General features: G+C 36.4%; 1 protein-coding gene across 1 annotated transcript in view; it reads right to left on the bottom strand.

Annotated features, from left to right (window-relative positions):
* Positions 1–1637: 1637 nt before the first annotated feature.
* Positions 1638–18135, bottom strand: part of MUC19 (mucin 19, oligomeric) — a 114978-nt gene continuing 98480 nt past the window's right edge. The window contains 13 exon segments of the mRNA XM_043447549.1: positions 1638–1977; positions 2623–2731; positions 3359–3394; positions 4340–4454; positions 5995–6032; positions 6615–6777; positions 6866–6897; positions 12842–12871; positions 14374–14418; positions 14589–14641; positions 14950–15004; positions 15127–15180; positions 17473–17526. Of these exon segments, the coding sequence (XP_043303484.1) occupies positions 1794–1977; positions 2623–2731; positions 3359–3394; positions 4340–4454; positions 5995–6032; positions 6615–6777; positions 6866–6897; positions 12842–12871; positions 14374–14418; positions 14589–14641; positions 14950–15004; positions 15127–15180; positions 17473–17526 (968 nt within the window). The 3' untranslated portion in view covers positions 1638–1793.

Below are 18135 nucleotides of genomic sequence, written 5' to 3'. Positions count from 1 at the left end.
ATTCTCTCCCTTTTGCTCAAAGTCGTTTATAGCCATTTTGGGTCTTTTGTGACTTTGAACAGCCTTTCTAGGCTGAAAATTCTGTCTCCATCGTCGTATTGTCTGGGATGACCAATTCTGACTACCAAGGGAGAATATTGTTACTGTCATGCAGTAAAAGGCTGAGATGTAAGTGTATGGTTGACTCTGTGCTTACCATTCCCTGATGTAAAAGATATTGAAAAACTTATGATGCCACCCTTTTGGATTTTGAAGGTCTCAAATACCAAACATTTTGTCAACTGACCAATTCTGGTATAGACTGAAAGGAAGAAAAAGCTGGAACCAGTGACAAGACATGGAGGAAAGTCAAAGACCTTGGGACCAAATTTAAAAGTATCTGTAATATCCACCTGGATTTAGTTATTATTCACCTTTTGTTGACAGTTACCAAGATCCTAACATATCAATTCTTCCACCACCTTTAGACATACAGTGTTTGATGATGGTTAAATTTCCCAATTGTCCAAGTCATATAAAAAGGTGAGTAGTACAGAAGTAGATTATGATAAATTGGATTTGGAAAGGTATTAATGTACTAACATACATTGTTAGTAACTGTGTATGTTTTAACATGTAAACAATGTTGTATAAGGCACATTTGGAAATATATATATGGGAAGATATGTGTGTGAAGCAGCAAAGAATGTACTGAAGATGACAGTCATGATATTATTGAATCTCAACTGCTAGCTAACTACCTCAAGGTATGCAAAATACAAGTAGAAATGTGGGTTTAAGGAGAGTGAAATTTAATTTAGTTTTGGCTTGCTGAATCTGTGGTACCTGGCTTCTCCCAGGTGGCGCTAGTGGTAAAGAACCTGCCTGACAATGCAGGAGATGTAAGAGATGCGGGTTCAATCCCTGGGTGGGGAAGATCCCCTGGAGGAGGGCATGGCAACCCACTCCAGTATTCTTGCCATGGGCAGAGGATCTTGGTGGGCTACAGTCCACAGGGTCACACAGAGTCAGATACGACTGAAGCAACTTAGCTTCCATGCACAGAATGTCCAGTTAGAGATGTAAATTCAGTTTTATCAATGCAATTCTATTGATGTAATTCAAAGAAGAGTTTAGGGCTGGCGGCATAGATTGGAAATATTCAGTGTATAAACACATCTACCTATGTTGATGAAATCTTCCAAGGAGCCTCAGTAAAATGAGAAGAGGAAGAGGATACAACTTTGGAGGACTGAGATTTGAAAGACTGGCGAAAGTGAAACTGTCCACAGAATATAGGAATGCTAATTAAAAATGGTGTCATAGAAACTGCAAAAAAAAATGTTTCAAGAATGGAAGAGTGAAAATGATATCAGAACCTACAGGAAAAAAATCGTAAGAAGGCCACCAGTATCCTAAGCTGAGGGAGGTGTCATAGAATGAAAAGGGTGATTAACAAAATTCACATTTTCATAAGTTTAACCATGAAGTGAAGGAACAAAACAGAATAATGGCCTCATTCAGATGAAGAGTAGAAGACAAGTATACTGGAGAGCAATGACATGACTCAGTTTCTCCTTGACTTCCAGAATTCTTATTGCTACCAAATAAATACATACATTCACTAATTGCTTGCAAAGTTATATTTATTTTTTAGATCCAGTCAATCAAAGAACAGAAGACCTCATAATGATAACTCACTTTTTGAGCAATATGCAAATGTTCAGTTATTCTCACAATTTAGTCATTATTTTTGTTCACTTATAAAATAAATACCTCGTCTGTTACAATGGGAAGGGTAATGCCATTTATTATTAACTGACTGTTGAAGTCGTAGACTGTTGGCATATGTCTAAACAGGAACATGTAATGATATGCCTGTACCTATAAGGTATTGTACCACCATCAGGACAGTCAAGATCAATTTCCCTATACTCATAGTTTTCTTCTTGGCAGCAAAGGCATGAATTTTTCAACTGAAAGAGATCATAGTCATACCTAAAAGAAAAAAAAAAGTTCAGTAATAAATATTTTCAGAATGCTTTCTGAAATAAATTGACATCAGTGCTCAGATTCCAATTGTCTAAGTGATTTAGCAAGTCTTCCAGCCAATTTATTCTTTGCCTTTATTGTATGTTTCTGCTATGGATTCATAGTAATTGGTATATAAGACCAAAAAAAGTGAAGACTGTAATCTCATAGTTAGAGCAGTATGGTACAAAAATATAAACAAAACATTTTAAAAATATACAATGTAATACCAAATTATTACTCATATATTAATCTACATGTGAAAGTATACAAAAGAAAGAACATGTAATATGTGCTATGTTTAAAATGCAAGTGACATTTTTTAAAAAAACACTTTTAAGCTAGAGGATTTGCTTGACATCTGTCTGTAATCACTTTATGAAAATAAATACATTTGCCATAAACGTATTATGTCTGACATATAGAAAAAGCCTTCAAAATGCTTAATTACTATTTAAAATGTTTATTTTATTTTGCAGGTATTAATATTTTATTTGAATCAGGTCCTGATAATTAGATCTTATGTAAACATTTGTCTTTGTAAAGTTTTCAAAGCTTGATTTTCTCCACAATGTTACAAACTTAACATGCAGTACACAAAGAGAAACTTACTTGATGGTTTTTTTGCATTCCCCTGTGCATCTTGCCATCTTAACTTTTTTCTTGCAACCATTGTAGTTAACAGTCACATTCACGGATGAAGATCTACAATTAGGTTTACCTAAAACAAAATGGAAAACAAAGTCAGAAATGAGGTTTAACATTAACAATTGCTAAGTCTCAATTTTCCTAATCATAAAGTAGAAAATAATAACAAATACTTCATGATGGTATGGAGAGACTATCTCAGCACCCAGCACAAGGTACCACGGTAATACTCAATAAATATTATTATTCTATTATTACTATCATAGGAGAAGGGGAAAGAAAAGAAGGAAAAGAAAGGGAAGAAGGTAAGAGAAAGGAAGAAAGAGGGGAGGAGGAAAAAAGGGGGGATGGTTGTTTCGCACATCTATTAGCTCATTGCTGATCATCCTTATGCTCTAATACAACAATTTACAATATAATTTGCCAATGTTAGGAGAGCAAACAAAACTTTTTCCATGCAAATTAAATTTTCACCCTTGTAAACATCACTGGTTTTTACTTGGAAGAGTGTTGCAACCAACATGAGTAAGAAAATATAATGCATTATATTAATCATCGGTATGCATACGGGTTAGATTACTAGTTGTGTTAAAAACACAGGAGACTTTGTATTAATGATCTGTCATTTTGTTTTAAAGAAACACTAAATTTTTGTTAACAGTTTACATTTTTTTCAGATGTGGAATTTAATTTTACTTACATGTATAGCAACATTTTGTTGAATCATAGACTCTGTCTTCCTATAGGAGTCAGAGAAAAAGAAAATAACTGAGAAAATCCTGTATTTTTCTATAAATAATATAACATTTGTTAACTTATTGAAATAACATTACAAAGGGAGGAATAGAACAGATAAACATGCAGATCTCAGATCCAATCAGCACAGAGAGGAAAGCATAGTGATAAAAGTGAGACTATTAACACCAAACTTTTCAACAGTGGGTAGAAATGGGAAAACAACACTTAAACTAAATTCCTCTTTAAAATAAAATGCCTAAGAATGAAAGAATACCCCTCCCTTAATTGAAAAATATACTTTAATAACGACATTACAACTCAACAGTTAAGTTTCTCACAAGCAAGATTTGTACCTTACATTATTATAATCTCAAACTTATCACTGTCTGAAGTAAAAACTCAGTACATGTTGAAATCCAATGCTGGAGGTCTAAAATAAAACTTTATGTTATTAATTATATCTTCAGGGAAAAAAAATTCGTGAAATTTAAAACTTCCTTAATAATTTAAGCTTAAGCATTCATTAATGCAAAACCCTCATCCTATTTTCAGGGGATAAAAATTGTGACACAAAGAGCAATCTGAACTGTACGTACTTATGTGATTCTATTTTAAAATGTGTTCTTTTATAGAAATTATTAACCTGAAGCCATGACTTTGAACAATGCTAGCTTTTTGTTGTTGTTGTTTAAAATACAGCAACACTCTTTCTACAGTAACTTACTTCTAGCATAGCACTAGATTAAGTTTTATAGAGCCTGCAAATATATATTTGATATGAAAAGTATGGTTGGCAACAAAAGGTAGATGACATAACTGGAATGAAATCTGTAAGAGATTTATGTCTATTGCTAGGCAAAAGCTTTTACAAATAAGGAATAAGACTAGTTGTATTTATATTTCTCATAAGACGTGAATCTTGTTGATTGTTACTTAAGATGACTTACTTCTGCGCACCAGGTCTGCTTGGGGCAGTCTTGAACCACGGCAACGAAACCAGTGTTGTGGCAAGAGTAAGAGATACACGGGTTGTTAGGGTCAGCAAACGAAGCACCAACCTGGGAGGTGGGGAGGAGGAGGGAACTAATGATTATTGATCTTCATTTCTGTTTCAAATTTGCAATGTTTTGTGAATTTCCAGAGACACTTTGAGCCATTAGATTAATATTTAAGAAAAAGTAGGTTAAAGACTTCCATGAATAATCAAAGATCTTCACTGAGGGCACAGAAAGTGTCAAAGATTTTCAATTCTCAAATTAAGATTCATCTATTGTGGTTCTGTGATATTTTTCAAGGATTTAAAAAATCCCACAAGATATCTTCTACCTTTGCTTATGTTTTCACGCTTTTAAAGCTCTCTAGATTGCTACTCAGATTGCTTTATAATTACTTTATGTACAAAATTCAAACATCAGTTTGGGAAATTCCATTTATATCAGGCCCTCGAACCACAAAGTGAACTTTCAGGTAAGCTTGAATTTTATTATTTCAACTGTTTTGCATATAAATGATTAGAGGTACAATTTTGCTTTGTTCTTTAAATATCCTCATGTTTTATATTCCAAAACTGTCATAGATTTTCATCAGATCACCTTTAGAAACTAAAATTTAAGAAGCCTGAGTAGAAATGTGAGTATAAGAAATGAGTTACCAAAGTAAAGTGAAAGTCACTCAGTCGTGTCCAATTCTTTGAGACCCCCTATAGTCCATGGAATTCTCTAGGCCAGAATACTAGAGTGGTTAGCCTTTCCCTTCTTCAGGGGATCTTCCCAACCCAGGGATCAAACCTAGGTCTCCTGCATCACAGGCGGATTCTTTACCAGCTGAGCCACAAGGGAAGCCCAGGAACACTGGAGTGGGTAGCCTATCCCTTCTCCAGTGGATCTTCCCAACCCAGGGATTTAACCAGGGTCTCCTGAACTGCAGGCAGATTCTTTACCAACTGAGCTATCAGGGAAGCCCCAGAGTAAATTATTAAATTAAATTAACTTTAACCAAATTAAATTATTATTAAATTATAGGCTCTGTTTTATGTATTTCCTAACATACCACATATTTTAGTCTAGATTTAGTTCTTGTAATATTTAGTGTCACCAGTTCACATGTATTATTAATTTGAGAATCATCTGTTTTTTTATGGCTTTCTGATACTTTTTCTAAAAAGTTAAATTACTTTCCAATATGTCAAATCAGTTGTCAGATCAGCCCTGAATATACTGTGTTATAATATCCTCATAATGGAGTTCTGATTTTTACCTATTTGATCTCTGACAATTCAGCCGTTAGATCTTTCTGATTATAATTACAGTTTAACTCTGTTCATTGATTTGAATGTTATATGTCTTTTCCACCTGGGGAAACCCATGAGAAATTCTGTTCAACAGCTCCATTGTTAGATTAATGACCAAGAATATTGTTGCCCTTTGAAGCAAGTTGTGGTAGATGTTACATTTGACCTTTCTTTTGAAGTGAATATGGGTAAAAAATGAATGGATTCCACTCCACCATTACATATGATTTTTTTCATATTAGCTGAGACACTCTGCATTTATTCTTAATTATAATAATAAAAGTATATTAAAGTAGAGATAACTTTACCTCATAGTCATTATTGTTAAAGAAACATGTTCTTGGTTCTGAAAAACAAATACATATTTTACCCTAAGACAAACATTATAAATTTTTTATTTATAAAACAGAAATTGTATATGAGATCATATTTACCAACAATAAGGCAACATTATAAAGTTTCTTCCCATAACACCATCATCTCCTTTTAATCTACTGATTATATTCATAACTGTTAATTCTAGGTTTCTCTTACTCAAAAGATAGCAAGTTTTAAGAGGCAAATATTGATTCTTTTATTTGTCATACCTATCAACCATTTGACTCAGATTAGTAGCTCAATAAATATCTCTTGAATATATGAATAAGTAAACAACTATTCAATTCAAATCAAATAATGCATTATATTGCTAAGAAAGTAGATCTTAAAAGTTCTCATTCCAAGAAAAAATATTGTAACTATAGGTGGTGTCAACTAGACTTAGTGTAGTGATCACTTTGCAATATATATACATACATATGCATGTATATATATGTATATATATATATGGAATCATTATGTTGTATGCCTGAAACTAATACTGTTTTATGTCAATTATGTCTCAATAAAAATAAAGTAGAAAATAAAACAATGTATCATGAATACATACCACAATATCCAATTTCACAGCAGGTATCATTATCTTTGAACTTTACAAGTCTCTCTTCAGGTTTGCATGTGGGTGGAGAAGGACACTCCTTGAGTTTACAGTCTACAGTCTCTGCATCAGTACAGGTGCATTTGTAGCAATTGGCAGTCCATGTGTCTCCAGGCTACAAATACAATCCAAATTTAGACTTCTATTCAAATATACAAATGACAGCAAATTTGTATTGAAGTAGAGACAAATTGTGTACTTACTGACTTCTTTTCTCCCAGTGGTCCATAACAAGCTGTTAGCATGAAATGACAAATGCTAATTAAATCTGGCAAAATATAACTGTCTGCTATTTGTAGATAACCACCAGGTTGACCAAAACTGAACTGGCACTAGGATTTCAGAGATGTATTGTGAACAGTTGTCAGGTGCCTTAAGGTAAATCAATCACATCCACCTACTTTGAGCAAACTGTCCCTAGCAGCATATATATATATTTCCTAATTTTACACTCCTCAGCAAAGGATAAATCTCACCTGTCAGTAGTCAATAAATCTATGGCTACTGTTCACCTTTTGTTTCACTTTCCGACTTCTGCCTTCACAATCCTACAAGTCACCAAGACCTCATAATTACCAGCCTAAAGGGCTCTTTATCAGCTCAAGTTCCCTACAATAGCTAACATTTTAAAACTCTCACCTTGAAAATATTCCTCCTTCAGACTGACACTCTGAAATTCCTCTCTATTAGCAGATTCTTCTCATTCCTCTCATTTTGTCTCTATTCTTTCCTCTGATACTTTTCTCCATCTTTACAGCATCCACTAAATGTCAACTTCAGTTCAGTTCAGTTCAGTCACTCAGTCGTGTGCGACTCTTTGTGAACCCACGGACTGCAGCACGCCAGGCTTTCCTGTCCATCACCAACTCACAGAGTTTACTCAAACTCATGTCCATTAAGTCGGTGATGCCATCCAACCATCTCATCCTCTGTTGTAACCTTCCCCTCTGGCCTTCAATCTTTCCCAGCATCAAGGTCTTTTCAAATGAGTCAACTCTTTGCATGACGTGGTCAATGTATTGGAGTTTCAGCTTCAACATCAGTCCTTCCAGTCAACACCCAGGACTGACCTCCTTTAGGATGGATTGGTTGGATCTCCTTGCAGCCCAAGGGACTCTCAAGAGTCTTCTCCAACACCACAGTTCAAAAGCATCAATTCTTCAGCATCCAGCTTTCTTTATAGTCCAACTCTCACATCCATACATGACTACTGGAAAAACCATAGCCTTGTCCAGATAGACCTTTGTTGGCAAAATAATGTCTCTGCTTTTTTAATATGCTGTCTAGGTTGGTCACAACTTTTCTTCCAAAGAGCGAGCATCTTTTAATTTCATGGCTGCAGTCACCATCTGCAGTGATTTTGGAGCTGCAAAAAATAAAGTCTGCCACTCTTTCCACTGTTTCTCCATCTATAGGCCATGAGTAATGGGACTGGATGCCATGATCTTTCTTTTCTGAATGTTGAGTTTTAAGCCAACTTTTTCACTCTTCTCTTTTACTTTCATCAGGAGTTCTTTAGTCTTCTTCACTTTCTGCGATAAGGGTGGTGTCATCTGCATATCTGAGGTAACTGATGTTTCTCCCAGCAATCTTGAGCCCAGCTTGTGCTTCATTTAGCACAGCATTTCTCATGATGTACTCTGCATATAAGTTAAGTAAGCAGGTTGACAATATACAGCCTCGACATACTTGTTTCTGATTTGGAACCGTTCTGTTGTTCCATGTCCAGTTTTAACTGTTGCTTCCTGACCTACATACAGGTTTCTCAAGAGGCAGGTCAGGTGGTCTGGTATTCCCAACTCTTTCAGAATTTTCCTCAGTTTATTGTGATCCACACAGTCAAAGGCTTTGGCATAGTCAATAAAGCAGAAGTACAAATTTTTCTGGAACTCTCTTACTTTTTCGATGATCCAACAGATGTTGGAAATTTGATCTCTGGTTCCTCTGCCTTTTCTAAAACCAGCTTGAACATCTGGAAGTTCATGGTTCCCGTATTGTTGAAGCCTGGCTTGAAGAATTTTGAGCATTACTTCACTACTAGTGTGTGAGATGAGTGTAATTGTGTGGTAGTTTGAGCACTCTTTGGCATTGCCTTTCTTTGGGATTGGAATGAAAGCTGACCTTTGCCAGTCCAGTGGCCACTGCTGAGTTTTCCAAATTTGCTGACATATTGAGTGCAGCACTTTTACAGCATCATCTTTTAGGATTTGAAATAGCTCAACTGGAATTCCATCACCTCCACTAGCTTTGTTCGTAGTGATGCTTTCTAAGGTCCACTTGACTTTACATTCCAGGATGTCTGGCTCTAGGTGAGTGATCACACCATTGTGATTATCTGGGCCATGAAGATCTTTTTTGTACAGTTGTTCTGTGTATTCTTGCCACCTATTCTTAATCTCTTTTGCTTCTGTTAGGTCCATACCATTTCTGTCCTTTATTGAGCCCATCTTTGCATGAAATATTCCCTTAGTATCTCTAATTTTCTTGAAGCAATCTCTAGTATTTCCCATTCCATTATTTTCCTCTATTTCTTTGCACTGATCACTGAGGAAGTCTCTCTTATCTCTCCTTTGAAATTCTGCATTCAAATGAGTATATCTTTCCTTTTCCCCTTTGCTTTTCTCTTCTTTTCACAGTTATTTGTAAAGCCTCCTAGACAGTCATTTTGCTTTTTTGCATTTATTTTTCTCGGAGATGGTCTTGATCCCTGTCTCCTGTACAATGTCATGAACCTCCATCCATAGCTCATCAGGCAGTATGTCTATCAGATCTAGTCCCTTAAATCTATTTCTCACTTCCACTGTATAATCATAAGGGGTTTGATTTAGGTCATACCTGAGTGGTCTAGTGGTTTCCCCTACTTTCTTCAATTTAAGTCTGAATTTGGCAATAAGGAGTTCATGATCTGAGCCACAGTCATCTCCCAGTCTTGTTTTTGCTAACTATATAGAGCTTCTCCATCTTTGGCTGCAAAGAATATGCAAAGAATCTGGTTGCAGTGTTGACCATCTGGTGATGTCCATGTGTAGAGTCTTCCTTGTGTTGTTGGAAGAGGGTGTTTGCTATGACCAGTGCATTCTCTTGGCAAAACTCTATTAGCCTTTGTCCTGCTTCATTCTGTACTGCAAGGCCAAATTTGCCTTTTACTCCAGGTGTTTCTTGACTGCCTACTTTTGCATTCCAGTCCCCTATAATGAAAAGGACACCTTTTTTGGGTGTTAATTCTAGAAGGACTTGTAGGTCTTCATAGAACTGTTCAACTTCAGGTTCCTCAGCATTACTGGTTGGGGCATAGACTTGGATTACCATGATATTGAATGGGTTGCCCTGGAAATGAACAGAGATGATTCTGTCGTTTTTGAGACTGCATCCAAGTACTGCATTTTGGACTCTTGTTGACTATGATGGCTACTCCATTTCTTCTAAGGGATCCTTGCCCACAGTAGTAGATATAATGGTCATGTGAGTTAAATTCACCCATTCTAGTTCATTTTAGTTCTCTGATTCCTAAAATTTCGACATTCACTCTTGCCATCTCTTGTTTGATCACTTCCAATTTGCCTTGATTCATGGACCTAACATTCCAGGTTCCTATGCAATATTGCTCTTTACAGCATTGGACCTTGCTTCCATCACCGGTCACATCTACAACTGGGCGTTGCTTTTGCTTTGGCTCCATGTCTTCATTCTTTCTGGAGTTATTTCTCCACTGATCTCTAGTAGCATCTTAGGCACCTACTGACCTGGGGAGTTCATCTTTCAGTGTCTTATCTTTTTTGTCTTTTCATACTATTCATGGGGTTTTCAAGGCAGGAATACTGAAGTGGTTTTCTATTCCCTTGTCCAGGGGACCACATTCTGTCAGAACTCTCCACCATGACCCATCCGTCTTGGGTGACCCTACACTGCATGGCTCATGGTTTCATTGATCTAGACAAGGCTGTGGTCCATGTGATTAGATTGGTTAGTTTTCTGTGATTGTGGTTTTCAGTCTGTCTGCCCTCAGATGGAGAAGGATAAGAGGCTTATGGAAGCTTCTTGATGGGACAGATTGACTGAGGGGGATACTGGGTCTTGTTCTGATGGGCGGCGCCATGCTCAGTAAATCTTTAATCCAATTTTCTGTTGATGGGTGGAGCTGTGTTCCCTTCCTGTTATTTACCTAGGGCCAAACTATGGTGGGTTTCCCTTGTAGCTCAATCAGTATAGAATCTGCCTGAAGTGCAGGAGACCCAGGATCCCTGGGTTGGGAAGATCCCCTGGAGAAGGAAATGGCAACCCACTCCAGTATCCTTGCCTGGAAAATCTCATGGGCAAATGAGCCTGGTGGGTTGCAGTCCATGGGGTCACAAAGAGTTGGGCATGAGTGAACGACTAACACTTAAACTATGGTGGAGGTAATGAAAATAATGGTCCCTCCCTCAAAAGATCCCATGCATACACTGCTACAGACTGTGCCCCCAACCCTGCAGCAGGCCACCACCAACCCACACCTTTGCCAGAGACTCTGGGACACCCACAGGCAAGTCTCCTGTGGGGTCCCTGTTCCTTCCTTCTTGGTCTTAGTGCAAAAGGTTCTGTTGTGCCAAGTGTCAAGTATATACTCTCAAACTTCTGAACAGACATCTCTTATAGCCTATGGACCCAGATCTCCCTCAGCCTAATAAACAGCGCCTTAGCAGATTTTAAAGAACCTCAAATTCAATGTGCACAAAACAGATTAAATCAGATTTCCCTCAAAACCAGTTTTTCTTCTAAATTGGCCACCTTCTATTAAAGTGAAAGTGTTAGTCACTCAGTCCTGTTCGGCCCTTTGAGACCCCAAGGACTGTAGCCCACCAGGCTCCTCTGTCCATGGGATTCTCCAGGCAAGAACACTGAAGTGGGTTGCCATTCCCTTCTCCAGGGGATCTTCCCACCACAGGGATTGAACCCAGGTCTCCTACATTGCAGGCAGATTCTTTACCATCTGAGCCACTAAGGAAGCCCACCTCCTATTAAGGCCTAAACTGTTCTTTTAATTACTTAAGCCTAAAACTTAGAAGTCATCTTGATTGTTTCCTTCTCATCATTTGGCATTGAACCGACTGCAAAATCTTCTATCTTTATCCTCATTTGAATCCCTTCCTTTCCTGGTTTTACTTGTTATAATACTATTCTAGGACCTTAGTATTTTTGGTCTGGCATAATCTGGCTTTTTTCAAATGGGTTGCTCTGACTCAGGCCTCTTCCTGATCCAGTCAATTCTCTATGTCATAGGTAGGACAGTTTTCCTAAAGCCTACATTTCATCTCATGATTGCCTTGATTAGATACTTCTTATAGTCCTGTAAACTAAATACTTTATTTTAGCATTCTGGCTTCTGAGGTTGCCATAATGTGTCTCCAGTCTATCATCTCAAGCTTGTCTCTCTTCTTTGATGTATATACCCTGAACTAGCTTACTTACTGTTCTCAAATTCCAGTTCTCTAATGAAATACCTGAGAATCCTTCCAAAGTATATGTAAGATGTATAACACATAGCAGTATTATGTAATATATGTAATATAGTAAATAGTATATGTAATATATGTAAGATGTGTAACACATAGTATGTGTTGGCTATATAATACATAGGTCACATATTTCACTGTGAAATTTATTTTCAGGCTTATATGAAAATTGTTTCTTTGAAAACATCCCTTCTCCCACTGTATGCTAAAATTAGAAAATGATGCTTTTTGTAATTTCATCACTTAATAGAAAGCACACCACATTGGCTTGATAATTTTAGAGAAATTCAAATTCTACTAAAATTATTAAACTCTGATTACCCCTAATTTTTGTTGCTAAAATTCAGTCCTCAAAAATAGCTGGAATTATCTAGTTTAAAAAATAAAAGGCAATATTTCAATCAGGATATCATATAGTTACATGAAACACTTTATTGTGTCAGTAAATTCTATTTTGACTAAGACACAAAATACATTTGTTTGGTTTGGCTTTATTAGTTTGTGTGTGACAAAACAGACTTTCATTCACTATTTGGTGAATAAAAGCTAAATTCATCCACTTCAAGTTTTCCTATTCTATAACACTTCCTTAGCTAGTGACTTTTATTGGTATGACCTCTGAAGCTTGATTTACAAGAAGAATCATTAATGTAGAATGGTTTGATTTTCAAGTGGAGGTATTCTTACCTGGAGGTGGTGGAAGAGATGTTGAACATTCTGTGTAAAAACAGACACCTTATATTAGTCTCTCAAGTTATTGTAATAGGTTTGGAGTAAATACAGTTGTCTATTACTGAAAATACATGGCCACATTGCTAGTCTTATAAGCAGACATATTCCCATCAATCTTCCCTTTCTACTCCTTATGGCATTTGACATTTTACCATTAGAGAGTGTTTCCTTTAGATCTCAAATGTCAATGGGAAGGAAATATGAGGATCAAAAGAAGGAACAAGAATCAAAGTAAATTTCTCTTCAAAATGTCTTGATAGACAGTTCTGATAAATAGGATAATAAAATATATAATCAAATAAAGAAAAGGATAACTCACTATCAAAAACATATAATTTTCCATATACATAATTAGAACAAATGTATTATGTGTTACCTGGTGTTAATACTCTAAGAATTTGTATGTTCTTTTTGTCTTATGGTATTTTAATCTTGTTCTATCTCCTACCAAATGCTTTAAACGTCTTACTTTTTTGGAGGCTTCCCATGTCAGAAAACTTGGCCAACCCAACAATCCACTCATAAGTTTCACATTCTATTTTCAAACTGCTAAAATTCAGATTAATATTTTTATTCTATCTACCAAGCAGAAGGCTGAACTATGAGCAACAGAATATTTGAGAGGAATTTTTAAGTTTCTCCAGGTTCAAGTAAAAAGACCCCAACAACTAATAGGTACAGAAAAACAGAAAATAAATTAATTAAAGGTATATAAGTTTGGGGCATAAAATGCTTCTCTTTACTAAGAGAGACTAGGTTAATTCCCAATTATAAATATTTAGCAGATTAACAGAAACCAGCAACAGGAGAGAGAAATGATCTTTAAGTATAAATATAGTAGGAAAATTTCCCTACCCAGAATTCCAAGTTTATAGGAGAAATTTATAATAGAAGGAATAAAACAAATACACTTATAATCTTCACATTTCTATCAGAGTAATTTTTCTAAGACTTATCTGATCATATCATCCTTTTAACAAAATCCTTAAGGTGATCCCATTTATTATAAGGATAAAGTCTCATTCAAGTTTGGAAATAGAGTCCTTCATAAGCATTGCTCTGCTCACCTTTCTAATCTCATTTCTTCCCTGAAACTCACACAGACAATACCAATACCTGGTTAATTCCTGAAGTCCCTTACGCTGTCTAATGTCTCTGTCTTTTCAAGTGTCATATGGCAAGAATTCCCTCCTCACCCTAGCCCATATTAAATGCAGTCATCTCTTCTCTGATGTCTTCACTCAGCCCTACCAACTAGCAAACAGAAATTAACAGTCTCAACATATTCCCAGGACCATAATTGTTGTGCATTGTTTGAGTAGCATTAAATGCCCTGAAATGATATTATCTGTGCCCATGATAATCTCCCCCACCAGCACACACAAAGTAATCAAATGGCAAGGGCTGCTCGAGTCTAGCAAATATAAGGTTAAAGGAAATGTTAGTTGAATAAGTGACAAGGAAATTAGTACTTTTCCAACACTGACCTGTCTTATTGTCAATTTCTTGTTCTGTTGCGACAACAGTGGCTTCTGAGGAGAAACAAAAGGATACTGATGTCATTTTATTTACTAGAGAGCATGTACACATATCAAGTTTCTGTGTGTATGCCTGCACAAATGATCACACACATTCATGCTTAAGGAAAGCTTCATGTGGAAGAGACAATTCATGCCAGTGCCTTTGGGTTATTTCATTTTACCTGGGTAAGATATTCTGGGGCTTGTTGTGATTCCATTTGACTTTGAAGTGGAAATTTTAAAGGAAGTATTAAAAATTTCAGGAATTTTTAATTCCTGAACATTTCATAATCTCATTATCAGAGATTTCAAGGTCATAACTTCCAGTAAGGATTTCTGGTAAAAGCCTAACCCAAAAAATCCTGAAGGAAAAAAAAAAAATCCCTAGGTAAAATTCAAGTCATATTTCATGAGGAAATGTAGAATAATCTTCCTGGCCTTTCTTTCCTGTTTCTTTCCCACCACTCTTCTCTCCCAAATTCAACTCCTTATATAAAATCACAGGCACATTGATCATTGAAGAGTTTGTATTTCTAGTATTTGTCTGTTTGCATTCCAGAACCAGAGGGTTCCTTGACTCCTGTGGAAGCAGTGACTGCTAAGAGACAAGCAAAAGTGGTGAGTAAAGGGAACTCTAAAAGCTAGAGTTTAATTTCAGATAAGCTGTCCTGTCTTCTGAGATGCCACCAAGCAAAGTTCATTTATATTTATTTGACTTACCAGTGGTAGAAATTCTGAGACCAGTAGTTGCTTCAGATGCTTCCTTGGAGGTACCTAAAATGAGTAGGAAAAGAGCACTGGACTTTTTCTGGTTGCAGAAAAGTGTATCCGAAGACATCTTCACATAGAACAAGAGTCTCAAAGCACCTGGGATGTACTAGTACACCTACGAATGCCAGTTCATTCTCCTGCTATTGAAACATTTTTTTTTTTTTTTCTAATTCGCTCAGTCGTGTCTGACTCTTTGCGACCCCATGGATGGTAGCCTACCAAGTTCTTCCGCCCATGGGATTTTCCAGGCAAGAATACTGGAGTGGGTTGCCATAGTAGGCCCTAACACAGCAACTCCTTGCTCACAGAAGAATTGAGTATTTCATGTCTCAGATGGTAAAGAATCTGCTGCAAAATCGGAGACTCGGTTTCGATCCCTGGGTTGGGAAGATCCCCTGGAGAAGGGAACTGCAATCCATTCCAGTATTCTTGCCTAGAGAATCCCATGGACAGAGGAGCCTGGCAGGCTACAGTCCATGGGGTTGCAAAGAGTCAGACACGACTGAATGACTAACACTTTCCTTCACTGTGACCCTGGTAACTATCACTTAAGAGTCACTGACAAAAACTATTTTCACACTGAACTATTTTACTTCATATATCCTGTTTTTCTGGCTGTCTACTGTTAATTTTGAGGGGAGCGTTTTATGAACTGTTTTTATATTTTGAATATTAACCTCTTGTCAGTCATATCATTTGCAAATATTGTCTGCTATTCAAGATTTTTTTTTTGTTTCATTGATGGTTTCCTTTGATATGAAAAAGCTTTTAAGTATAATTAAATTCCATTCATGGTTTTGTTTTGTTTTGCTTTTGTTTTTGCTTTAGGAGACAGATCCAAAAAAACATTGCTATGGTTTATGTCAAAGTGTTCTACCTATGTTCTCTTCTAAGAGTTTTATGGTTTCAGGTCTTACATTTAGGTCTTTAATGTGTACATGCTAAGTCACTTCAGTCATATCCGACTCTTTGTGACCCTATGAACTGGGGCCTGCCAGGCTCCTCTGTTTATGGGATTCTCCAGGCAAAAATACTAGAGTGGGTTGCCATGTCCTACTCCATGGGATCTTCCCAACCCAAGGATTGAACCCAAATCTCTTACATCTCCTGCATTGGCAGGCAGTTTCTTTACCACTAAAGAAGCCAAAGCTACCATATGGCCAGAACTGGGAAGCCAGAACTACCATATGCCCCCACAATTCCTGGATATATATTCAAACAAAAATAAAAACTCTAGTTCAAAAAGATACATGCACTCCAATGTACATAGCAGTACTATTTACAGTAGCCAAGATAGGGAAACAAACCAAGTGCCCATCAACAGATAAATGGTTAAAGAAGATGTAGAAAAAATATATATATGTACATATATATGTATATATATACAATTTTATATACACACACATATATATAATAGAATATTATAAAGAAGATGTAGAATATATTTAAATGGAATATTACTCTGCCAAAAAAGAATGAAATTCAGCCATTTGCAACAATGTGGATGAACTTAAAGAGTACTATGCTTAGTGAAATATATCATGCAAAGACCAACACTATATGTGGCACCACATTTATATGTGGAATCTAGCAAATAAAACAAACAAAATTCATATAGCAAAAATAGAAACAGACTCAGATATACAGAGCAAATTAGTGGATACTAGTGGGGAAAGGGAAGAAGAAAAGGACAAGATAGGGATAGGGGATTAACAAATACAAACTACTATATATAATATAGATAAGTAGTAAGTAAATATTATATTGATACATTTAGGGAATACAGTCATTATTTTGCAATAATTTTAAAGAGAGTATAATCTATGAAAATACTGACATACTATGCTGTACATCTGAAACTAATACAATATTGCAAAAAAAAAAAAAAGCCATGAAAAATAGCACCCACATCTTCCTGTCACTGTGGGAAGGTAGGAGACTAACTTCATTCTTTGAGCACCAATTAGCAAACAGAGATTGCCTAATCACATGGACCAACCTCTCCCCTACTGTTTCCAGTACTTTTCCACTAGTTCACCCCAGAATTTTAAAACTCTCCTGCTCTTTATTTCAGCAAAGTTAAATTCAAAATCTCAACCCTAATGCAATGCTCTTGACTTCTGTTTCATAATCTTAAAGTCTTCTTTGTCTAACTCCATCTGATACAGTTTTTCTTTTACACTTCAAGTTTAATATTGATAGACATAAATATTCCTTTTCTGAAACACTTGAGTGTTAAAGGGGAGAAGAATGTTGAACAATGTTAACTTCATTAGAGTTAGTAATTTCCATTACCTGGGCTGGAACTTTCTGAGACACTAGTTACTCTGCTTGATACCGCAGCAGTACCTGCAAAGACAAATGAGGGACACTTCACATCAGACATAGCTTCTATTGCTAGCCTCAGAGATCAATAACAGGAAGAGAAAGGAAGTCAGATGAAAGTCTAGGCTAATGTTGTAGTTAGATAGGGCAATTTTATGAAGTAAAAAATAAACAAAAAACAATGACAGAAAAAAACCCCTCTGAGCAGAAGAAGCCACGTGGCTTTTATAACTTGTTGAGGAAATGCTGGCTGGATTTCAGCCTCTCACTCCTCCCTTTAGCAGTAGTGCCCTTGTGTACTTTTACAAAATTATCTGGCGGCTCTACATGGAGTCCAGAAATTCAGAACAAGAAAACAATAGATGGCTGGAAGAGGACATGCTCTAAAAAGGTTCTGCCCATTTCCTGGCCCTTTATCATTACCCTACACATTCCCTTGTGTTGAAGCAAAGGCATAGGAATCATAAACTGAGAACACAACAGATTTGAACCACTGACACTTGTTTGCCTTCCAATTCCAGTGCTAGTCCCTAAGAAAGGTAAATAAGACTGAAGTTAGAACTTGCTGTGCTGGTGTTACAACAGACAGTAAATTCCAGAGAAGGGCTGTTATTTTTCTAGGCTTAACTACTT

This window comes from Cervus canadensis, chromosome 25, assembly GCF_019320065.1.
Source record: "Cervus canadensis isolate Bull #8, Minnesota chromosome 25, ASM1932006v1, whole genome shotgun sequence".
Classification (NCBI taxonomy): Eukaryota; Metazoa; Chordata; class Mammalia; order Artiodactyla; family Cervidae; genus Cervus; species Cervus canadensis.
This window is presented reverse-complemented; position numbering and strand designations above follow the sequence as displayed.